The sequence below is a fragment of the Aaosphaeria arxii genome (assembly GCF_010015735.1).
Source record: "Aaosphaeria arxii CBS 175.79 unplaced genomic scaffold BU24scaffold_1, whole genome shotgun sequence".
Classification (NCBI taxonomy): Eukaryota; Fungi; Ascomycota; class Dothideomycetes; order Pleosporales; genus Aaosphaeria; species Aaosphaeria arxii.
In genome coordinates, this window is record NW_022983474.1 from 4,055,942 (window position 1) to 4,078,763 (window position 22,822).

At 51.1% G+C, this 22,822-nt stretch overlaps 11 protein-coding genes across 11 annotated transcripts in view; 5 read left to right on the forward strand and 6 right to left on the reverse strand.

Moving 5' to 3' along the window:
• The window catches only part of BU24DRAFT_488167 (uncharacterized protein), a gene marked incomplete at its 5' end in the record, with an annotated part of 1,450 nt that extends 829 nt beyond the window's left edge, over positions 1-621 (reverse strand). The window contains 2 exons of the mRNA XM_033533524.1: positions 98-487; positions 566-621. Of these exons, the coding sequence (XP_033390168.1) occupies positions 98-487; positions 566-621 (446 nt within the window). The remainder of the gene's footprint in view (positions 1-97; positions 488-565) is intronic.
• A 131-nt stretch (positions 622-752) lies between these two features.
• BU24DRAFT_488168 (uncharacterized protein) lies at positions 753-1,925 on the reverse strand. Its single transcript, XM_033533525.1, has 3 exons — positions 1,348-1,925; positions 1,225-1,296; positions 753-1,174 (listed from the first exon to the last, which is right to left on the reverse strand). Exons 1-3 carry the CDS (start codon positions 1,841-1,843, stop codon positions 1,110-1,112), a joined length of 633 nt encoding a protein of 210 aa, XP_033390169.1. The 5' UTR covers positions 1,844-1,925; the 3' UTR covers positions 753-1,109.
• Positions 1,926-2,693: 768 nt separating this feature from the next.
• Positions 2,694-3,602, forward strand: BU24DRAFT_457759 (uncharacterized protein; the record flags this gene model as incomplete). The annotated part of the gene is made up of 2 exons (XM_033531568.1): positions 2,694-3,117; positions 3,205-3,602. 2 exons carry the CDS (start codon positions 2,694-2,696, stop codon positions 3,600-3,602), a joined length of 822 nt encoding a protein of 273 aa, XP_033390170.1.
• A 1,266-nt stretch (positions 3,603-4,868) lies between these two features.
• On the forward strand, positions 4,869-6,263 carry BU24DRAFT_384103 (glycoside hydrolase family 105 protein; the record flags this gene model as incomplete). The annotated part of the gene is made up of 1 exon (XM_033524828.1): positions 4,869-6,263. Exon 1 carries the CDS (start codon positions 5,130-5,132, stop codon positions 6,261-6,263), a length of 1,134 nt encoding a protein of 377 aa, XP_033390171.1. The 5' UTR covers positions 4,869-5,129.
• Positions 6,264-6,339: 76 nt separating this feature from the next.
• BU24DRAFT_30280 (lytic polysaccharide monooxygenase) lies at positions 6,340-7,692 on the reverse strand. The gene is made up of 4 exons (XM_033522826.1): positions 7,175-7,692; positions 7,004-7,119; positions 6,711-6,922; positions 6,340-6,649 (listed from the first exon to the last, which is right to left on the reverse strand). Exons 1-4 carry the CDS (start codon positions 7,415-7,417, stop codon positions 6,417-6,419), a joined length of 804 nt encoding a protein of 267 aa, XP_033390172.1. The 5' UTR covers positions 7,418-7,692; the 3' UTR covers positions 6,340-6,416.
• A 1,365-nt stretch (positions 7,693-9,057) lies between these two features.
• On the forward strand, positions 9,058-11,880 carry BU24DRAFT_362681 (HSP90-domain-containing protein). Its single transcript, XM_033524187.1, has 2 exons — positions 9,058-9,732; positions 9,795-11,880. The coding sequence occupies exons 1-2, from the start codon at positions 9,472-9,474 to the stop codon at positions 11,640-11,642; spliced, it is 2,109 nt and encodes a 702-aa protein (XP_033390173.1). The 5' UTR covers positions 9,058-9,471; the 3' UTR covers positions 11,643-11,880.
• Positions 11,881-12,206: 326 nt separating this feature from the next.
• BU24DRAFT_404791 (uncharacterized protein) lies at positions 12,207-13,390 on the reverse strand (the record flags this gene model as incomplete). Its single annotated transcript, XM_033525665.1, has 2 exons — positions 12,207-12,604; positions 12,670-13,390. The coding sequence occupies 2 exons, from the start codon at positions 13,388-13,390 to the stop codon at positions 12,207-12,209; spliced, it is 1,119 nt and encodes a 372-aa protein (XP_033390174.1).
• Positions 13,391-14,758: 1,368 nt separating this feature from the next.
• BU24DRAFT_417471 (uncharacterized protein) lies at positions 14,759-17,384 on the forward strand. The gene is made up of 6 exons (XM_033526730.1): positions 14,759-14,900; positions 14,953-15,484; positions 15,535-15,920; positions 15,986-16,322; positions 16,376-16,473; positions 16,530-17,384. Exons 2-6 carry the CDS (start codon positions 14,994-14,996, stop codon positions 17,264-17,266), a joined length of 2,049 nt encoding a protein of 682 aa, XP_033390175.1. The 5' UTR covers positions 14,759-14,900; positions 14,953-14,993; the 3' UTR covers positions 17,267-17,384.
• A 209-nt stretch (positions 17,385-17,593) lies between these two features.
• On the forward strand, positions 17,594-20,044 carry BU24DRAFT_417472 (uncharacterized protein). The gene is made up of 2 exons (XM_033526731.1): positions 17,594-19,473; positions 19,536-20,044. Exons 1-2 carry the CDS (start codon positions 17,959-17,961, stop codon positions 19,662-19,664), a joined length of 1,644 nt encoding a protein of 547 aa, XP_033390176.1. The 5' UTR covers positions 17,594-17,958; the 3' UTR covers positions 19,665-20,044.
• Positions 19,655-20,605, reverse strand: BU24DRAFT_417473 (uncharacterized protein). Its single transcript, XM_033526732.1, has 2 exons — positions 20,170-20,605; positions 19,655-20,109 (listed from the first exon to the last, which is right to left on the reverse strand). The coding sequence occupies exons 1-2, from the start codon at positions 20,508-20,510 to the stop codon at positions 20,100-20,102; spliced, it is 351 nt and encodes a 116-aa protein (XP_033390177.1). The 5' UTR covers positions 20,511-20,605; the 3' UTR covers positions 19,655-20,099.
• Positions 20,606-21,053: 448 nt separating this feature from the next.
• BU24DRAFT_30557 (uncharacterized protein) lies at positions 21,054-22,686 on the reverse strand. The gene is made up of 2 exons (XM_033522828.1): positions 21,883-22,686; positions 21,054-21,819 (listed from the first exon to the last, which is right to left on the reverse strand). The coding sequence occupies exons 1-2, from the start codon at positions 22,575-22,577 to the stop codon at positions 21,312-21,314; spliced, it is 1,203 nt and encodes a 400-aa protein (XP_033390178.1). The 5' UTR covers positions 22,578-22,686; the 3' UTR covers positions 21,054-21,311.
• Positions 22,687-22,822: the final 136 nt, after the last annotated feature.

Here is a 22,822-nt window from a genome sequence, read left to right on the forward strand (position 1 = left end):
GGGGGGGGGGGGGGGGAGGATGAAGAGGATGAAGGTGTGCGTTCCTTGCGGAAGGAAGAAGATCCTATCATGCTGGGCGAGGCGGAGGAGCTCCCACAAGGCCTTGGAGTCGGCGTCGTCCTCCGCCTTGCTTGTCTGTGTAGGCGCACTACTCCTGTCTTGTCGCTGTTGGCGCCTCCAGTAGCCCGACTCGAGGCTGAAGTCGTGGTTCCCGGGTATGACCAGCTTCAGAGGCACGTTGATGGCACGCAGCATCGCTAGGGTTCTCTCGAGCTCCGCGGGTCGTGAGTCGTTGGTGAGGTCGCCGCAATGAAGGGCCACATCAGCGCTAGGGAGGGATACATGCTTTAGGTCGTCGCCGTGAGTATCGGAGAGGATGATCATCCGGACCTTACGCTGCTGGAAGCTCAAGTTTCTACTAAGGATAGTAGTGGTAGATTTGAGTCGGCAGAAGGAGGCATATTTATAGCGGCGACTGGAAAAATTCCTGCATAGCATGTTAATAAAGATGGTATAAAATATCCAGGCTGTTCCTAGTACATATAGGTAAAGAGGTCAAACATACATATATCGTCGTAGGGTGCTACTGGAGATGCAGCTGGGGAAGTGGCCTGGGGTCATTTTTAATTTGGCATAGCCGCGAGGGAAAAGTTCTGGTCTACAGTCGTCCACAGTGAATTCTAAGTACATTTAAAACCCACTGGACATATTGGGTACTGGTTCGACTGTTGACTCACTATTGGCATCGACTCCCGGCACATGACAACAGCATCCTGGAATATTGGCAGTATCCCATGGTACTCCACTATTGATACCCGTAGTACTGGGTAACTCTACAAGAAGAACTTTACGATAAAGTTACTATTAGAACCAGGAGGACGCCCTTATGGCTCTTTATCGAATTCATCGCACTGTTCACCCAATCTTTCAAGCCACCCAGGCCAACCGTTACACTTGCGATCAAGTCGCTCCCCTTGTGCGCCAGGCCATCCCTTGTCCTGCGCAAACAATAGCCTCAGTGTCCAGGACATATGGCAAGTTTCGAGGCTTAGTGTCCTGCTTGTGAATGCAGGACATTGCGCAGCAATACTCACGGGACTATCTCGGCGCTACTTGTAGTAGCGAGGCAGCAATAGTTTCCGAGGCGGACCATCTTTATCGTTACTTTGTCCTTCTGTGTATGAAATGAGATGGATAGAAGGCAATTCTGAACTCTCGACGAACCTGCTCGGGGACGCTTGCGTCGCTCCTCATCATCCAGAGTATTATTCATGTCAAATTCTAGTTCATGATATCCTTGTTAAATGAGTGAGCTGAGTTGGCATTCCAGGGAGGTTTGGTACCGACGTCTCTTAAACTGCGCTATGCCTGCCAGGTCCGCTTTATCTGCCACTCCCAGCTGGAGCTCCCTACTAAACATCCATCTAGGAGGGAGCAGCTTTTTACTAAGATACTTCGGAGCGCTTTCGATGAGATACTGGAACCCAATACGGGGCATTTTCGTGATATCCATGGGAGTGTAAGATACGGCAATGAACAGAAACGTTTCACAGTCCAAGCAGCGCAATGAGTTCCATCTGGACTCGTCTGTGGCACTTGCGTTGTTTCCGTAGAGAGTTTCGAGGAATTTTGATACTCTACTCTGGGGTTTTGTCAAAGTAGAGGTACCGGATTCCTGTAGTTGCCTCACAGTATTTTGGAGTGCATCATGCACAGCAATCTGCGCTTCCAAGTCCGATATCTTCGTTTTCAGGCTACTGAACGAGGACTTGTCAAGAGAGATGTCCCACATATGTTTGCCGATAAGATCCAATTGCTCTAACATAGATTCGAGGTCACTCATGGCTGGATGAAGGAATAGAAAGCACAAATTGAGGCAGGTCTTCTTCGATAAACAGCATTGAACGGTTTATTGATAAGGCATGGTGGAGCTGCCTGAAGATGTCGACGCAAAGCGGGGGTCAACCTGCAGGGATCTGCGGCCGTTCCCGAAGCTACAAATATAGACGCCCGTCCTTTCGTCCAATGATGTTTAGGTTCCACAGGACACAGCCTGACTCGATGGCCTCTCCCAGAAACCAAGTACCGACGAGCTTTTGAGTCGCAATAACACACCTAGGTCAACAAGACCTGGCATCAACATGGTTGATGCATTTCTTTGGGTACCAACAGTGGACACCCACTGCCTGTCGTGTCGAATGCAACTCAATCAAACGCTCATTACAGTAGAAGCTTCTCACGTCAATGAAGTCTGTTGCTCCAATTGATCCAAGGCTCTGCGTAATCATTGAAACCATGTGCTCCGAGTGCCTTTGAACTTTTGACCTCCACCATGTTGGATCATCAGTAACTGCAGAAGACAAAGCCAAACCGCTGGACAATCTGAATTTTGGGGGGCGGCCAGGATGATATGTATGTACTGTGTAGGTGCCATTGTATGATTGTGTCTCTGACCTACCAGTAGTTTAGTAGTGTGATATCAGGTTGTACGACTGAACTACGTGAGGTATTACCCCGATACACGTGTTGCGCACCAGTATCAATAACTATTCAAGGGACACAATTTTAGTGCAACCCATTAAATAAATTTTCACATTGCTTCTTCACGTCTACAACTTGAGCATGATCCAGAAACGGCACTGTGCGTATTTCAGCAGACATAGTCCATTCTGACGATATATTCAGGAATAATCATGGATATTACCAAGTACGCAGCAAAGCCTGAGAGCTACGACAGGCTTTCTACCGCCCAGATAAGGAATTTCTTTCAAAAGCATGAAGCCATCACCAAAGATGACTGCGACAGCATTGCATCCATGCTATTAGATAGCCCCGTCTCATCAACACCGGTGCAGGGTGCGACGAGCTATACTCTGGAAGCTGATCGTGTACCCAAGGTCGTTTATCGAACCTACAAGCTGAGACCAAAGGTCTTAGAGCTGGCAAGACAATCATATGGAGGGTTTGTCCCTGGCTTCGTAGAGCACGGCATGTTTGGCCCCGCCCATGTGTATGAATGGGATCTCGTCCGCGGACAGGCTTTCTGTCGAGTCCGGCGTCGGTTTCTCGCGCCTGGGATGGAGATCCTTCTGCAGCGGACTGTAGAGGATTTTGAAGGTATGGCATCCCTCCTGTAGACAATGTTTTCTTGGAGGCGATATTCGCTAACTAGACATGACTGAAAAACTAGGTTCTTTGCATCAGCGTGGAACAACCAGCCAGTAACAGTAATTGAAGCACCCCCAAACTTGCTCGACGAATATAACCAGACGCTCGATACGATTTCACAGACCACACCGCAGCGATTTCTCCCAAAGATAGACGAGATCCGTGGTGCGCTTCCCCTCCTCTTCCGCCACGAGTACCCCATGGTCGTTCAGCACGACGACCTGTTGGAAAACAACATCCATGTAGACGAGCACACAGGCGGGATCACGGGCATTGTCGATTGGCAAGATGCCATTATCGCTCCATTCGGCGTCTCGCTCGCTAGTCTTGAGGTCGTACTGGGCGTCCAAACGTGGAGCACATGGCACCTCCATCACGACCATATTCGCCTCAGGGAACGGTTCTGGGATGCGTTCTATGGGGAGGTTGGGTAGGTGTCGGAGGTGGATCGCCGGTGTATGGAGATTGCGAGGCTGTTTGGATTGTTTTGGCAGCATGGGTTTGAAGAGAACGCAGCGGCGTACCTTGATGTATTGGTTATGTCCGGCTCTTGAGCGGTGATTTCGATACCCCAAAAGCACTCTATAATTTTTGCTTCAGCTATGTCAGTGTTTTAGATTTGTTGGGAGCGTGCATGTATATCTCGCTATTGCAAAGACAGGATGTGCCGCGTATTCGTTTACTTTTGAAATTGTTGCTCTCTCAATCATTTGAAGAATTGTACACAGGTTTCTGATGCAACAGCTTTGTCGTCGTCGTTGACGTGGTGACTGAAAATTATTTGGACAATGGCAATGGACGTCTTGAGTACAGAAAATGCACATGCAGCTGGTCCGAAGAAGATATATTGATAATGAGCTCGCAAGTGGCAACTACCGCACATATTCATGAGAGAAAAACCACTGGAACATGGCGAAAAGGTGCACAATGTCAGTTGGGTTTGAAGACTTTGAAGAGACAAAAGTCGCGGCATGTTAAAGGCAGAGAGACAACCCCGTACCAAAAGTATAATTACCCCAGAAACCCACGATTCCCCACGTCTATCCTAGCTTCGAGACCAATTCCACCGAGCCGAGGCCCTACTGTGAGCACCACCATCTTTTCACCATTCATCCGACCGACCAAAGAGATGCGAATTACGCCGACGAGCAGCCACAAAGCAAAACGTATAATTACTCAGTGAGACGTGTTATTTGTTCCCTCCATAAGAAGATGGTCACGCCCCCAGACAAAAAAGGCGGAGACCGCACGTAGCCTGAGCTCCGCGTCGGGGCAAAAGCCGCCGAAGCCATCGATGTCCCAAGACGCCGTTGCGGGCCTATTCAATCCAATTGATTGCACAGTAAGACATAGGAAGAGACACGGCGGTATAATGCAATAGCGAGCCGACACGCGCCAAAATGTGATATTCCGTGATGCCGGCTTTTGCAGAAAGGCGTGGAGAGGACAGTCCGATGTTGGAACAGCGTGGTGTACTGCATTCCCTCTGATGCAACTCGATGGATCCATGGCTGAAGAGAGTAGCTCTCGGCAGCATTGCCTATCTGGCAAACGCAACAGCGAATTAATGCCTTGCCCGCCACGGACCTAGGTGCCTTATGGATTGTATAGTCAGCATTGTGCTTTAAAATAGCTTCGTGAGAGAAGATGATGTTGTTCAATTGAGCTCGGGATGATTGCGCACGAGGTGCCCCACCAAGACCACCCACCGTCTTAACTCATAGCTCAGGTAGTTTAGCTAACAACCCCGCGGGCGACGACGAGTTCAAAAAGACGGAGAAAGGGTAAATTGTTTTGAATTGCGGAGCTCCCACATTTTTCAATCTCATTCTCCCTCCTCACTTTCTTCTTCTCTCTCCACGATTTCTCAATTGCACAAAACCAACCCCTTGAGAGCCAAAGCCTCCACCTACATCACACAACCCAACTCTTTCACACTCTCCCAAGGAGAAACCACCACAATGTCAACACTCACAACCCACGGTCTGAAATCCGAGCAAATCCACAATGCCATCAAACTCCTCACCCACAACCTCATCAACATCCACGACACCACCGGCGAGTTCCTCCTCAAGCTCGACGACGGCCGCATAATCGACACGAAAGGCTGGGACGGCTGGGAATGGACCCACGGCATCGGTCTCTACGGGCTGTACCACTACTACACGCTGACCGGCGACGCCTCCACCAAGACCATCATGCTCGAGTGGTTCGCCAAACAGCTCGGCAAAGGCACCACCAAAAACATCAACACCATGTCGCCCTTCCTCACCCTCGCGTATCTGTATGAGGATACGGGCGACAAGACGTACGTCCCCTGGCTCGACACGTGGGCCGAGTGGGTGATGCACGGGCTCCCCCGCACCCGGTACGGCGGCTTCCAGCACGAGACGTACAATTCGTTCAACAAGAACGAGCTCTGGGACGACACGCTGATGATGTCGGCGCTGCCGCTCGCGAAGATCGGGCTCACGCTGAACAGGCCTGAGTATGTGGAGGAGGCGAAGAGGCAGTTCTTGCTGCATTGTCAGTACTTGTTTGATCCGACGACGGGGTTGTTCTTCCATGGGTGGAAGTTTGCGGGTGAAGAGGAGGAGGGACTGGGACATAATTTCGCGAAGGCGAGGTGGGCGAGGGGGAACTCGTGGCTCACGATTGTGATTCCCGATTTCGTGGAGTTGTTGGAGTTGAAGGAGGGGGATCCGCTGAGGCAGTTCTTGCTGGGGCTGTTGGATGCGCAGTGTAGGGCGTTGAAGAAGCATCAGCAGGAGAATGGACTGTGGAGGACGCTGATTGATGTGCCGTTGGAGGAGGGGAGTTATGAGGAGGCGTCCGCGACGGCGGGCTTCGCGTATGGTATGTTGAAGGCGGTTAGGAAGAGGTATGTGGGTGAGGAGTTCTTGGAGCCTGCTGTTAGGGCTATCAAGGCGGTGTTGGGTAAGATCAACGAGGAGGGAGAGTTGCAGGATGTCAGTTTCGGAACGGCCATGGGTCACGATTTGAAGCATTATAAGGACATCCCTATCACGAGCATGCCGTATGGTCAGGCTATGGCCATCATGGCTTTGGGAGAGTTCGTGCGGTTGTATATTTAGACCATTGTTCTGGCAATTTAGATAAAATCAAAGTTTGAGATTCCCCCATAATTGATCAATCCACTGAGTTAAGGTGTTTTGCTATCTGGTTGCTACGGTTGAATGCTCCTTAGCCACAATGTAGTCCCTCCATTGAGTAGTGGTGGATGTTGTCTATAGTGCGAAGATGTCATTGGTCCCGCGTAGAACATTCTTCTTTGCACAGGAAGCACCCTGATTTGGAACCTTTGTAGTGCCTCCAGCAACGACAGGCGGCCCGGGAACGACATAATTGCTTATGGCGGTATGGATGTTGATTTTGATGCCAGAATCCCCGGCCTTGTATGCACCCGGAAATTTCACAGTCGCAGGCGTGGCAGTGCCCGAACCGGATACTGTGAGCTGATCTGTTGGTTGCTTTTAGTCTCAGTGCTACAATGCCGACAAAGGCAAATTATTCCAACTTACAGCAGCTCATGTACAGTTGAGCTCCACCCTGCTGGCCAGCGGTATGAAGGGCGATGACCTCGGCGCGCAAGAGGTAGTCGCCAGCTGCTAGATCTGATGGGATCTTGACGTCCACCTTTCCACAGCAATTGTTCATGTCCTTGACGCCCCAGTAGTCGTTGTCGGCGGCGCCCTTGTTCGCGGCCGCCCATCCGTTCTCGTAGACCTTGAACCTGCCAGGGACTTAGTTCTCCACTTGAAGTGACATAGGCTAGATGATATGCTTCCTGTGGGCTTGTTCCGCTTCCACTTACCAACCTGTTGAACCGTCTGCGGTCGACGCATCCGCAACCTTGGTCATATAAACAAGAACAGGACCGTAATGTGAGCCACCGATTGCTTCGTTCTTGCAGTTTCGATCTCCGGGTTGCTGTGACACAAAATGTAAGTTACGATGCTTATGGGATGGCAAGGAACAGGCTCACCTGGTGCATTTCTACAGTCACTGTGCCTCCAGCAGGGACTGCACATTTACCAGCAACACCTCGGGAACCACCAGCATTGCATCGGACGTCGTTGGATCCTACGTTGCTCACCGGGGTGTTAGACGACGGCATTCGGATGCATGTATTACTTTTATCTACGCCGTCGACCCATAGCTGCTGGAAGATGGCGTGACCTGCGACTTGCTGAACTGCAAGCGCAGAGGCGAGGGCGAGAAACTTCATGGCGAGAGGCGGGTTACGTTGAGCAGGTTTCGACGTTGAAAATCAGGACATGTGGTGGGCTATAAAGCAATATTATATTTTTATGTGCCCATTATTGATTCCATTTTTGGCCGCGATATATGGTGTTTTCATATCCCGAAGTAGCATGTCGTATGTCGGCAATACATTCTGGGACGTTGTCCTACACCCCAGAATCAGCACGCATGCATTTGTCTCAGACGCCGGCAATCAGAAGCCTCGTGGATATTGCTAAAATGAGCTGTAGCCAGTCTAATCCAACTTTGACATTCATCAGAGATGGGAGCAGAATTTGGGCGGTTCAATCAAATCAAGGTTAATATCCGGTAGAACGGAGCCCCAGAGGGAAACCCTCAGCCTGGACACCCACTCAAGATCACTTGCCGGAGATCGCAAGCATGTATTCTAGATCGCCTAGTCATCGCCTTGACATCTCTTGCTTATTGTAGACATGCATGCTGGAACGTCTTGCGGAGATTGTTCGGTGATACGGTTTATATGACGGAAGGCCGCAGATTCATCCGAATGCTTCTATGCTTCACGAGGCTACCACTAGATGCATAGTCAACGTGAGGTATTCATTAAGTACACCAAAAACACAGGTGTATTCTAGGCGTTTCCGTAGCAGCACGGAGCACGATCCCAGACAAAAAATCAAGGGTCCAAGCGGTAAGACAATGGGATGGCAGTGGCCACAAGCCGCCATACGTGCAGTCCTCTTTGTTCAAATTGACGAGTAGGCAGCATAGACATGCTTGTTGTCACTTGGTATAGTCTATCTCCGTTGTAAAAGTTTGTGTATTCATTTTATTCATTCGGCTTGATACCAGTAGCGGCGAAGAGGAGGGGGCTCAATGCGGTTCGTGCTCGACTCGTGCTCGACTCGTGCTCGTTCGTACTCTGGAAGGTGGGGTCGCTTTGGAGGGGGAGGGGTTGAGCAGTAGCATTTGTTTGCGGTGGGTCAATGAAGCTCTCTGTCAACAAAGAAGAGGCTGTCGTCGTAAAGAACTGCTGATGACACTAAAGAAGTCGGCACATGTTAAAGCTGAAATCCTGATGAATTGGATCGAAAGGCACTATATGATGTCCGTGAGGCACAGCCTAGCGATTGGACGATGATCAAGGAGGCAACAGCGATGAGCAGGCTATGAGGCTGAAGGAGACTACAAGGCGGTAGAGTGATGTTCGCCGGTGATGCTGCAGGCAGACTCCGGTAGTAAGTACTGTGTATGTAAGATGGGCAAATTTTGCCTCAGGTTGCTATGACAGGTGGATACTCCATTGCGTTGCTGGGGAAGCAGAAGAAGGGCGGAGTCTGATGGGATGGGATGGCCACGATGGGAGTGAGGGTGAGAGTGAATGAAGTGGGATGAATGGCCCTTTGCAGAAACCATGGGCCGCTAATCCCGGAAAGGGTAGGGCGCAGTGAGGGCGGTGAGAGGGATGAACCAACCAGCAACAGCCAATGAGAGACTAGCCTTCTTTCGCCGCGATTCTCTCTGGAGACTTGTAGAAGATTCTGGAGCTTCCGCAGCGACTCTCACTAGTACCAAACGTATATCAGCACTCAAACTACAAATTCTTCTGCCTCCCTCTCATTCTCCTCTTCCTCCCGCCTCATTCTCAATTGTTCTCCAACACACATAAAAACAGACGCCTCTTCGTCTTCCACAAGCTCCATCAGCTTTACAGATACCCTTTTGCTTGAGCTTTTCTACTTCTCTTCTTTCCCATTTGTAAGTCCTACCTACCTACCTTCCCTTCCCCGCCACAGCCTACCGCGCCCGCAATCAGTAGGAGGCAACGCTAGAAGACCGGTGCCTGTCTTCAAAAGTCTGCTGAAAATTGCCCCTCAATCTCTTCAAAGACTTTTCTTCACTCGCCTCATTGCCTTCTTACACCCTTCTTCGTCCTGCTTTACTTTCATACGCTCTTTGTCCATCGAGCCTCGCTTCACCCACGGCAAAACGCACGAACGCTAACATTCCGCCCTACAGTCCGTCTAAACACCCTTTCTTCCCTTCACATACACAACCATGGCTTCCGAGACCTTCGAGTTTCAGGCCGAGATCTCTCAGCTTCTCGGTCTCATCATCAACACCGTCTACTCCAACAAAGAGATCTTCCTCCGAGAGCTGATCTCCAACGCCTCCGATGCTCTTGACAAGATCCGATATGAGGCTCTCTCAGACCCCAGCAAGCTCGACAGCGGAAAGGACCTCCGCATCGACATCATCCCCAACAAGGAGGCTAAGACCCTCACCATCCGCGATACCGGTATTGGTATGACCAAGGCTGTATGTTTACCCCTCTCTCCCAATTTTTACCGTCATGACCATAATACTAACATTTCCTGCAGGATCTCATCAACAACCTCGGTACGATCGCCCGTTCCGGTACCAAGCAGTTCATGGAGGCCCTCACCGCTGGCGCTGATATCTCTATGATCGGTCAGTTCGGTGTCGGTTTCTACTCCGCATACCTCGTTGCCGACCGCGTCACCGTCGTCTCCAAGAACAACGATGACGAGCAGTACGTCTGGGAGTCAAGTGCCGGTGGCACCTTCAAGATCTCCGAGGATGCTGGCGAGCCAATCGGCCGCGGTACCTCCATCATCCTCCACCTCAAGGATGAGCAGCTCGACTACCTCAACGAGAGCAAGATCAAGGAGGTCGTCAAGAAGCACTCTGAGTTCATCTCCTACCCCATCTACCTCCACGTCCTCAAGGAGACCGAGACCGAGGTCCCCGATGAGGATGCTACCGAGGAGACCACCGAGGAGGGCGACGAGAAGAAGCCCAAGGTCGAGGAGGTCGATGATGAGGAAGAGGAGAAGAAGGAGAAGAAGACCAAGAAGGTCAAGGAGTCCAAGATCGAGGAGGAGGAGCTCAACAAGACCAAGCCCATCTGGACTCGCAACCCTTCAGACATCACCACCGAGGAGTACGGTGCATTCTACAAGTCCCTCTCCAACGACTGGGAGGACCACCTTGGCGTCAAGCACTTCTCCGTTGAGGGTCAGCTCGAGTTCCGCGCCATCCTCTTCGTTCCCAAGCGTGCTCCCTTCGATCTCTTCGAGACCAAGAAGACCAAGAACAACATCAAGCTCTACGTCCGCCGTGTCTTCATCACTGATGATGCCACTGACCTCATCCCCGAGTGGCTCAGCTTCGTCAAGGGTGTTGTCGACTCTGAGGACCTTCCTCTCAACTTGTCTCGTGAGACTCTCCAGCAGAACAAGATCATGAAGGTCATCCGCAAGAACATTGTCAAGAAGACCCTCGAGCTCTTCAACGAGATCGCCGAGGACCGCGAGCAGTTCGACAAGTTCTACACTGCCTTCAGCAAGAACATCAAGCTCGGTATCCACGAGGACTCCCAGAACCGTCAAGCCCTTGCCAAGCTCCTCCGATTCAACTCCACCAAGTCTGGTGACGAGACCACCTCCCTCACCGACTACGTCACCCGCATGCCCGAGCACCAGCAGCAGATGTACTACATCACTGGCGAGTCCCTCAAGGCTGTCCAGAAGTCTCCTTTCCTCGACTCTCTCAAGGATAAGGGCTTCGAGGTCCTCTTCTTGGTTGACCCCATTGACGAGTACGCCATGACCCAGCTCAAGGAGTTCGATGGCAAGAAGCTTGTCGACATCACCAAGGACTTTGAGTTGGAGGAGACTGAAGAGGAGAAGAAGAAGCGCCAGGAGGAGGAGCATGAGTACGAGGGTCTTGCCAAGAGCCTCAAGAACGTTCTCGGCGAGCGCGTCGAGAAGGTCGTCGTCAGCCACAAGCTCACCGGCTCTCCTTGCGCCATCCGTACTGGCCAGTTCGGTTGGTCTGCCAACATGGAGCGTATCATGAAGGCCCAGGCTCTCCGTGACACCTCCATGAGCTCCTACATGTCTTCTAAGAAGACTTTCGAGATCTCCCCCAAGTCTCCCATTATCAAGGAGCTCAAGCGCAAGGTCGAGGCTGACGGCGAGGAGGACCGCACCGTCAAGTCCATCACCCTCCTTCTCTTCGAGACCTCTCTCCTCGTCTCCGGCTTCACCATTGACGAGCCCGTCCAGTACGCCGAGCGCATCCACAAGCTCGTCTCCCTCGGCTTGAACGTCGACGAGGAGGTCGAGACCGAGCAGGAGGCCAAGGCCGATGCCTCTGCCCCCGCCGACGTCGCTGGCGAGAGCGCCATGGAGGAGGTTGACTAAGCGTTTTCTCCTTTTCTCTTTCGAAAAAGCTGGATGGCGCTTTTGATTCCCCTTTCATGTGTTATGTCTTTTTCCTTTTTGTTTGGCCTCCCATCCACTTCTTGCATGACGGTAATTATATACGGTGGGCGTCTATAATAAAGAAAGAGTGGTTTGGAGGAATGATTCATGGATTCCCCCAGGGCATGTACGTTAAGTAGATCATCAGTTACTTCGGGACCTGTTCTCAGTAGTAGCCTCATTTACGAATAAACGTGAAGAAGTTCAAAACATTTCGTTCCTTCGACTTGTGTGACTGTCTATATGTGATGACCTGATTGAACTTGGATTCTTTGTTATTCTTCTGTCAACCTAACTAGGCACCGAAGTAATTCATTGAGGCTTGTGCCTACGTGTATAATACTAGTATTCACATAAGTACCTACCCTTTTTATACTATGTCTTCCTCAAGCCTACTTGCCTGCCGGAAGTTCGCCCAAACATCGACTATTCAGATTACTTTCATTATAGCATAGATTACTTTGACCATTAAATACCGAGGTGGATAAATTCATTCTCCTTCCATTAAATCACTCGATCAGCACCCGCAACCCTCCCCTTCTCGCCCTCCTCCGCAAAAATCTCCTCAAAAACAACCGGACTCCTCACCCTCCCACTGCCCCTCTGACCCCCTCCACCTTCATCGACCCCGCCAAACCCATCCTTCCCCTCCTTCCCCGGCGTCTCAGGCAGTTCGCACCTTACCGCCGTGTCGCCGGACAGCTCGGAGAAATGCCGTGCTCGCTGTGCTTGCGTTCCCTCTTGCCCCCGGTCGATCGGTGGTGGCGAGCCTGGTAGTTCGTATGATAGCGATGGGGAGCCTGGGGAGTTTTGCGGGGAGGAGGAGGAGGTCGTGGTTGTGGTGTAGGCGTGGAACTTTTGCTGTGCGAAGGGCGGGATCGGGGATGTATATGTCGGTGGATCTTTCACACGTTCATTAGCATTATGCCGATTTGGAGTTTAAAGGGGAGGATAGGGGATTTCATACACTCCATCTCCCCCGCGGAATACTGCTGCGCCATCGTGCCCGGAGCGTCGCTGTCGTCGTGGCGATAAGCAAGCGGCACGCATCCGCCCACCGGATAGCTGAACTTCGGATTTCTCCACCTGGAACGGAGAAGGTACACGACGAGGGCGATGAGGAGGAGGAGGATGATGCCGCCTGCCGCGGCGCCGCCTGCGATCGCGCCGACGTGGATTTCCTTGCTGCCGTCGTCTGGGGGTGGAGGAGTGCTGGTGGTGTTCGGTTCTGCGGTCGATGTGACGGTTTCTGCTGGTCCGGTGGGTGTTGAAGTCGGGGGAGTGGTGGTGCTGTTTGCACCAGAGAAGTACCACGCCTGCTGTGCGGGATTGTCTGCGAATGCGGCCGTGAGGTCTCCGTCTTTGCACCCGCTCCCACCGCATGGATTCGACTTGCAGCAGCCCCAGAATGGCGGCGAGGACAGGCATGTGTAGAACAGGGAGTCGCGGCCGCAACTGGCGTCTGGGAATTGGCCGTAGAGGGAGGAGGGGAAGGAGACGGGGCGCAGGTTGCCTTGGAAGCAGCTGGTGGTGCAGGGGTTGGAGCTTGTGCAGCAGCCGAGGAAGGAGGAGGGGGAGGAGGCGCAGGCGTGAAAAGTGCCGCCCTGGGGGCAAGTGAATGGGAGGGTTGTTGAGTTGAAGGGGGTTGGAGAGGGTGGTGCTGATTGTCGGGGGAGGAGATGAGGCATTGTTGGTATCGAGGTGGTTTGTTGTGTGTGGGTGGACGTTCAGTTTCGAAGGAACGAAGGGATGGAAGGATTAGACATTAGCAGAGTAGATAGTAAGGTAGGTAAAGGAGCAGAAGTAGAGGTGGTGCTGCAAATTATCAGTGTTTTGTTGAACCAATATTTTGGTCAGAAGACGACAAGTGGGGAAGAGGAAGAAGAGAAGAGAAAGTCGTACGGGTAGCAACTTGTAGTACGATTGTCCTCAACAACGGGCTGCTGCATATACTTCGCCCATGTGGACATTCGATTGACATCGATGAATGTCGTATGCAGCCATCTACCCCGACTGCTCAATGAGCTCGTTCATTGTTCATGTGTTGGCATGGGGGTTGGTATTGGGGGCGAGGCGTTCGTGCCGCGTCCTTTTGAGGGACCAACGTCGTCAATACCAACAACCTTGGTCTTTCGTATTCCGCTTGGGGAATAGCATGATCGGATTCATTCGCTGGGTATCATGAAGACATGCGGAAGAGGTCTTGCCAATATGCTAGGCGGCGTGCGGGTTTTGCAGAGTGTATCTTTGATCGGCGGGTGGCGCTGAGGCACAGCTCAGCTTGAAGGACCTCAACCCGATTGGAAAATTGAGGCTATTATTACTCGGATTGCTGCATTACGCTTGGCCGGAGGGAGAGTGTCGTTTTCTGTGTGGAAACTAGTGTGCGGAGTGTCTTTGTTTGTGATCAATGTCTGATCTTTGAGGTACGGTAGTCGCGTGTCGTTCCGTCATATTGCACTACAGTTTGTTTGTTTCAAACGGGGTCGAGGCTTTTGAATCTGCCATGCAATAACCCTTAGTCAATAGTTGTTGCAGTTTTATATGGGGTTGACTGCTACCGGATTGAAGATCTTCGTAGTGATGTTGGTTTATATGTCCGCTGTTGTGAACCTGGTCCATGAACCGAAGATGGGCGCGGATCAACTGCTACATGATCAGCGTTCGGCAGCCTCGTCAACTAATTATGAAAGAAATCTGAGGGGCAAAATCTACCGTAGGCAATGCAGAAAACATGTAGTCATCAAAGAAGAACATAAACTAACTTCTGACAGGAGGCTGGCAGTCTCAAGGCTTGCCGTCTCAGCCCAGGCGAAAGGGTGACCCTCCGATCTGACAGTGTAGCTAGTCTTCGCGCGACGTCGGCACATATACCATCATTCTGTATCCGGCGCTGGATTGCTCGTCTACTTAAAAGTAGCTCTAAACATGTAGAAATTTTGAATGAAGGATACGGTCCGCATATACAACTTCAATGCAGTCGCTGACGCGGGGAGTGTTGTTGATTTCCGACTGCTTCGCCCAACGCGTTTCGAGATCGGACCTACTCGCACAGCCCTGCACAAGGCGTCCCACTCCTTATGTGAACCCACGGTTTCGAAATGGAATCCAGCCAGATCCTCATACCACTTCGTCTCTGTGCATGATATGATAATGAAATATTGCGTGACAATAAATTTCCAAAGCTACCCCTCATGAGTACGAAGACTCGATCGTTCGCTATACCTCGCGGAAGGCTAATCCTGGCTAGAATCACGGGAGAGCTCCTATCAGCCCCTGGAGCTTGACAACATGGATCCGAACTCATCTTCGAGCGCGTTTCTTTCAAAAGATGCCTCAGATGATCCAAATCTACCGTCCCTGGAGCGACGAAAGACATGGAGAGCACGGTTCTCGGGGTATCGTGGGGGATTACTTGCCTCTATTATCGTGTCTTCAATTGTTCTCATCTTGAATATCCTTCTGGTGGTTCTTTCGCTTACAGCATGGCAACCAGTGCAGAACATTGGCACAGCTTTCGTGGGGAATTGTAAAACGGCACGCAATTGGGTGATAGCATTGCACCTGCTTATCAACTTGCTGAGTAGTATCTTGCTGGGTGCTTCCAACTACACAATGCAGCGTCTCGTGGCACCTACTCGCAAGGAGATCGATGCAGCTCATGCAAGACAGAAATGGCTGGACATTGGGATTCCCAGTGTGAAGAATCTCTCGAGCATACACAAATCCAGGCTTCTGCTGTGGGTTCTTTTATGGATCAGTAGTGTGCCTCTCCATCTCGTGTAAGTCAATGCAATCGCGGTTGGAAAATTGATTCTGAACCGCTCGGTAGTTACAACTCTGCGGTCTTCCAGACCGTGGCTGCAAACAATGTGGACTTCCTTATAGTTTCCGAGGGCTTCTTTAGAGACAAGGACAGCTGGAAGATCCGAGTAGAGACAGATCAGGACAAGGAAACATTTGAGACGATCTCTAGGTTTCAAGATCTTGTGTTGGACGATAAGTACCTTGATCGAACGATTTTCCAGAACCTTTCCGCTTCGGAGTGCAAGGCTCGCTATAAAGCACCCTTTGTTACGGACGCCGGGACTGGCTTTGGCGTCTTAACCCAGGAGCTTCAAGAAAGGATTGGGATGAATGATAGGAATCGATCATTCTTTACCTATGCCGGAGGCTATGGAAACATCAATATCGAGGCCAACCAAGCTCAGTTATCATGTAAGCTGTCACAATTTACTTTCCCTTTCAACTTATCGTCTAGTCCTGTCTAACAGCTACGCAAGACTGTCTCAGCCAGATTATAGAGCAACACTGCGAAGTGCAATTTCATCCCACAATCTTAAGTATAGTCATCGCATGCAATACTGTGAAGATCATTGTCATGGTCCTCGTATTATGGCGTCTTAATCACGCCACTATCGTAACGATGGGCGATGCCATACAGTCTTTCATTCAGATCCCAGACCCTACGACTGAGAACTGCTGTCTCATGTCAACGCGAACGGTCGAGACGCTATGGAAGTCTCCAGCTGCGCGACTCAATCAGCGTTGGAGCTCGCGCAAGAGACATTGGTACGCCGAGGGATGTTCCGCACGCCGCTGGGGTGCTTGTCTTGCATTGTTCGTATTGGTCTGGCAAAAGGTACGCATGTAGTCAGCTAACCTGAGAACAGATCGGGTGCTGCACTTATTGTAGCGATTGTGTTTTACAGAATTCTGGATCAAGACGTCAATCATACAACTCGTAATGGGTTTGGTCAACTCGACAGTGGTAAGTCCGCCGCCCCTTGCAGAGAGCAGTCAATTTTGTACTGATGTTCGGCTCAGATTTCATCATCGACATCCGACTGCCCGTCGCTGACTCGATCATCCCCTATGTCCTGCTCGCCAACTTACCACAGGCGGTAGTCTCGCTCATCTACATAGCATACAACGGACTTTTCACCGCCATGCTGACCGGTCGAGAGTGGTCCAACTACGCCTCCAAGCGCGCTAGTCTGCGCGTCACAGATCCCCGAGGCGAGCAACGCTCTACCTACTTCCTCCAGCTTCCCTTCATGTGGTCCATCCCGCTGCTATTGTCCAGCACCATACTGCACTGGTTCGTATCTCAAGCGATCTTCCTGATTCGCATGAGCGTTTACAAGGATGGAAAACGTCTCGATGTGTCGAACACCGATTTCACGCGCTATCAACACATTAAACCCACCGGATCTGTCTTTTCTGGTATAGGATATTCCGACACTGCACTCTTGGCTTGCATCGGGTGGGGCTCGGGTTTGATATTCACTTGTTTACTCGTTGCAGTCGTCTGCAGATATCCGAAAGGCTCAATTGTCGGAGGAACGAACAGTGCCGTTATCTCTGCTGCTTGCCATATCCGCGGCAACAGCGATGGCCAAGACGAGCACAGCTCACGATATGATGAGATTGTCGAGAAGCCTCTGATGTGGGGAGTGACGATTCCAGGGAGCAGACAGGAAATTGGACATTGTTCATTCAGCGCGGAAGAGGTCCAGAAACCAATGTTTGGGCATCTATACGCTCGCTCTCACTACCAGTAGGCCTGGCGAGGCCTCCCTATACTTCAGTCTATGGTATGAAGTGGTCTATGGGCCATGCCCTGGGAATTTCCATGGGACTGAGGGGCTTAGATTTAAGAAAAATACCAGTCTAGAGAACGATTGAATGAATTTCCTCAGTGATTGATGATGTTTGTGCATGTACGTAGAGAAGGGAATGAGTGTTATGATGGTGGATTCACCTGTATACAATTGGCCAGCTTATCGATAAGAATTGTTGCACCTTATCGATAGAAGCAGGCTGACGTCGAGAGGCCATTCATCATTCGACCCCCACCTAACAACGAACGAGACGTCGTCAGACAGCATCAACACCTCGCACATGTATTGTACTACTTAAGATTGACACTATGGGTCAGGGTACCTCCTCTGAAGCTCCGCATCTAACACTAGGTACTTCTCCAACATCCAAAGCTCTCCAATTCCCAGTACTTTCTCTCGACTTGTAGTCGTTACTAACAATGGCGTGTCTGCCTTGATTAGAGCAGCTCAATCATAACCTCGCACATCGTTTCGCACAAAAGTGCTACACGCCCCTCGAACTATACTGCTTCAACTCTGTCTTCCGGTCGCTAGCAGACTCAGAATCCGGTGTCAAGTACTGGAGCGAAGCTACGCTATGTCGCTTTCTAGAACTACCAGATTCCTTAGCCGTCGGCTCCGTGCTGTTCAGCATGGCTAGCTTTCTCGGTGCCTTTCCGTTCCCAAGCCAAGCTCCCGCCATTCTCACGTATGAGGCCTTGCTGAAGGTCGTCACTATATTGACGGAACGATATGGAGTGGTTCTGAAGAAGAGGAAACGAGATGTGTGGCTACGGGAGCTGTACAGGAGTATGGCTGTATATGATCGCGGTATACGTAAAGAGACGGAGAATGAAGAAGGAAAGGGTACCGATGATAAAGGCGCAGAGAGTCATACTGGGAATCAAGGGTTTGCCATCGATGCACCTGGCGAGGACGAGGACGAGGATGAAGGAAACGACGATGATGAGCTAGTTCTGGCCGCACTGGACTCGATGGATGCGATTGATGTATTCAAACAAGGCGAGCAGACTAACGTGCATCATTCCATCATTCCGACCGACAATTTCTTGAAGCTCATAGAATTGTTGCTCCTTATTGCTCCCATTGACCCCCAAGAAAGCCTCTCCACCTTTGCCGCAGACCTATCCGAGGAACGCGTCGAAAGACTACGACAGGTTGGTAATGCAGTCCTGTCGTCATTCGGCGTGGAGCATAGTCATGGTATCACCTTTCGCACATTCAACACCGTCATATCCACTTGCCTCCCCTATACTTTCGATGGCCTGCGCCCATTATTCGAACATTTCCTGTTCGCGAAAGACTTCGACTTAGCAAAGAAAAAGAACAAGGATGGTGCAGAGTCTCCCACACTCGAAACCCACCCTGTGATACCACCACCTAAGCCTGTTACCGACCCTGAACCTATCCTACGCAGTGGAGGAGACATCCTCGATCTACCCATGCTAAGCCAACTGTCTTTTTTCATCAAAGGCAGTAACCTCTTCCGTCGTCTACGTCCACTATACAGCGGCAACACCCACGGCTTCAGCATGGGCTCCTTCGAAAAGCAGTGCTTCCACTGGAGAGCACCCTCAATCCTACTCGTACAAGGCAGACTTCTCCCATCCGAACCCAGTAACACACGAGAACGCACCCTATCCGACATGCTACCCCCGAAACGCCTCCCCAACAGCGTAGCCGACGCCGAAGCCGCCGAAACAACAATGACATTTGGAGCCTACATCCCGGCACCCTGGAAACACACCCACAAAGCCTGTTTCGGCGACTCAGAGACGCTACTCTTCCAGCTCTCCCCCATGCATGACGTCTTCTCCGCATCTACGTACAGCACAGATTACGTCTACTTCAACAAGTCTCCCACGCAGCCCGCAGGCGTGGGCCTGGGCACCGCGGTCCCGCATCAGTCGTCCGCGCACAGCTATCATTCCAACACGCGATTCCGGCCTGGGGCTGTCTCGCTGCACCTCGATGACGCGCTTGAGTACGGCATCTTTACGCATAGGTCCGAGGGAGGAGGATCATTCCATCCGTCGAGTCTGCCGTGTAGAAGAGGGAAAGACTGGCAGGATCGCTTCGAGATTGACAGCCTTGAAGTGTGGGGTTGCGGCGGAGATGAAGTTGCGGAGCAGCAGCGGAAAGAATGGGTAAGTACTTCACCCCATACATACGGCGCCGACGTACAATATGACAGGCTAACGAATCTCAGGCATTCCAAGAACGAGAGGCAGAGGCACGGCGGAAGATCAACCTGGGCACTGGAGACATCGATGCAGATCGCGAACTGTTGAGGATGGCAGGGCTGATCGGGGGCGATAGGAGCGGTGGTAGCATATAAGTTAATGGTCGTGTCTAGGCTGGAGTTCTGGCGCTTTTCGAAGTTATTTTTACAGCATTGTCGGCGATGCAATTCCACTCAAGCAGTAATAGTTCATGAAAAATAGACATACGCCAGGCAATCAAAAGGCCTCTCTTTTCTCTCTTCGGAGCAATTGGAACCTGGCGTTCGCTCTAGGGACCAATTGATACCAGTCATAAAGCTGCACCTGTCATAGAATGGTTCATGAGATTTCTTCGCGCCTCCATACGCCTATAATCATGCCTGAACGTCCTTCAGCATCGAAGAGCGGTATAATACAATATCTTCCCTCTTCCCCGCCTCCGTATCTTTACAACCCTATTTTATTTCCTCCCATTCCTTCCTTTCTTCGTCTCTTCTCCCCTCCTTATTTCCTCCTCTCATAGTCATACAAAATCCCTCCTCTACCCAACTTCAACCTTGCCTAAACCCAATCAATCAGCCCGAATTCACCCGCGGGGAAATGAGGAAATTCAAAACTCACCTCTGCTTATGCTTCGGATTCTTGCTGCAGATAATGTACACGTACTTCCCCTTCTTCCTCCGCACGCTCTTGCACCCGTCGCACAGCTTCTTCACGCTGCTGCGGACTTTCATTCCCCTTGTCTGCTGTTGTAACGCCGGCGATATACTGAGATTTGACAGGCGGGTGGTTAGGGATTGTGACGAGGACGAGAGGAGGGTGGGGCGTGTGGTGCGTGTGAGTGTTGTGGTGTGGAGGGTGCATGCTGCGGCGGAGATGGTGGGTTTGGTGGTGGAATTGAGGAGGAAGGGCTGCGCGAAGAGGGTGCGCCGGAGCGGGAGGAGGATGTGGCGTGCGAGCATTGTTTTGAGTGGGGTGCGATTGAGGTCGAGGTGTGTTTGTGGTTGAGGTGGGAGGTTGGGAGAAACGGTGTTGTTGATATGAGGTGTGATGTCGGATGGAGAAATAATTGAACATGTCGAAGAGGCGCTTGGACCCTGCGGATGGATTGGCGCTAGGCGGTGGTAGCTTTGATAGAAAGCAGCTCTTCGAAGGGAACAGTGCATGGAATTATGGTTCAATGTTAGGATTGGAGTCAAATTTTTAGGGCAGAATGTATTCGATGACATATGTATTAACGTTCATTGACTTTATGTATGCCGCCTTTCTGATTTCTAATCGATATCTACAAATGAAAACCGCTATGATGCGACGCTCGTAGGAACGCTTCGAAAAGGAGGAATATGTATGGCTTCCGCTTCCAAGACTCTATACCATCTGTTGTCCAATATGTCTGTTTTCAAAAAGTAGCAGTAGCCGATAACTTCAAAATCCTGCTCTTAAACTCCTTTGTATGTCTTTCTCCTCCACCTTTAAGCGCAGAACCCAGATAGACAATGGTGTAAAAGGGTATTAGTTTCCAGGTCCACTCCCCCCCCCCACCGCCCATGCCTTTGTCAAAATAGAAAAACGCCAAGTCTAATGATGTTCGTTTAGTATAGCCAACATACTGCTCCGCTGGGGAGTCGAATCGAAAGTTGTAAATACTGAAGGGTGGAAGAATGGCAATGCTGCTACTCTTCCAATTCCTTCGTCGTCTCGTCAAGAGGAAGCGTAAATAAGTTCGGCCAAAGTTAAAAGCCACCAGTATGTGATGATCGCGCTCAAGCGCTGGCAACGTTGAGTCCCTCACAGAGACGTTTTCTCCACATACCGCAGGTTTCCTCGAATCCTTCTAGGACACTTCCGCAATCTCGTTTGGCGTCTCGCTCTTTCAGTTTTCGGTCCCAGTCGCCTGACTCGATATAGTGAATCCCTTGGTCACGCAGATCTGTCTCTTTCTTCCAGTCTGCTAACTGGTCTTTGGCAGTCTTCAAGCGGCGGGCGGCATTGGTCTGGCCTTGTCGGCTCATGTGCAACGAGTCTGAGACATTGGAAAGGTGCTGTGACATTTCTCTGTTGGAAAATGTGAGCTGGGTGATCAGGTGCAGGGCTTCGGGCGACGCATGCGGAAGTAATTCGAGTGTACTATTGATGAGCGGGAGGAGTGAGTCAATCGTTTCAGGATCTGGTATAATGGCTCGAGGACCTGAAAACGAAGCCGAAAGTGATGTCAAAGTTCGAGATTGATGGGTCAAGTGTGATGCTAAAGCGTCGTGTGTTGTTTTGAGTCTACAACCGGACTTAATCAGCTTTTCATCACCATCTGAATCTGTGTCAGAACTGTGAACATACCGCATTGCACCGTTCTCGATCGATGTCTGGCTTCCAAGATCCCGCAATCGCTCCATAAATCGCTTCACCACTTGATCGGACGAGCTCCCATTCTCTTCGATGCCTCGCCGCGCCAGGCTTTCAATACCAGCCATTTGTCTCTCCAGCCCCGCGGAAATGCCCTCATTGACTTCCAAGTCAGAGTCGTCTCCGTAATCAGACCCATCGTACAAAGACCTTTGCCTCTGGTGCCTCCTACCGTTCTGTTTTGCAGCTGCAAATGGGCTCAATGTTGTTTTAGAGTCTGGCGACGATGACTGCATTACGACCCCACTATCTCTCGGGACGCCGTTATGGCCAACAGAACCGTCGTGATCGAGAGCTACCCCGATCCCATTCTCTCCCTCCTGCGGAAGCTCTAGCTCTTCTCCAAAATCGCCATCAACGCCCTCCTCCTCTTCATCGTCCCATATGTCGCCTAGTTCGTCCGCCAGATTACCCAACTCATTATCTCCCCCGCCGTCATTGTTCTGAACCGGACTTCCAGGTTCAAAGCCATGCGAGGACTGCGGTGTCATGGGCGAATACCCAGATGAGCGTCGGTGTAGCGAGTGCCGCCTCGAGGGGGTAGCGTTATGTGACATATCGAGGCTCGAGGGGTAACGACGGTGGGAGGAAGCGGGCCGGTGGGTAGGTGTTTGCGGAGGCGAGGACATCTTGAAGTGATTTAGAGATCCTCGCGTATGCGCGAAGACTGTAGGCCTTGTGGGGAGTGCGGAGTGTGTGGTATCAACAATATCGTCGTCGGCCAAGATGCGGTGCGTGTTTGTTTGCAGGTGGGTCCCAAGCCTCTAGGGGGACGTGTCGGTCAGGCCGTATGTTTATGATATTGTAATGTCGGAGCAAGAACAGTATAAGCACCTTTCAAAAGCAACTACAGCGTTTGTCGAAACGTTGTGCC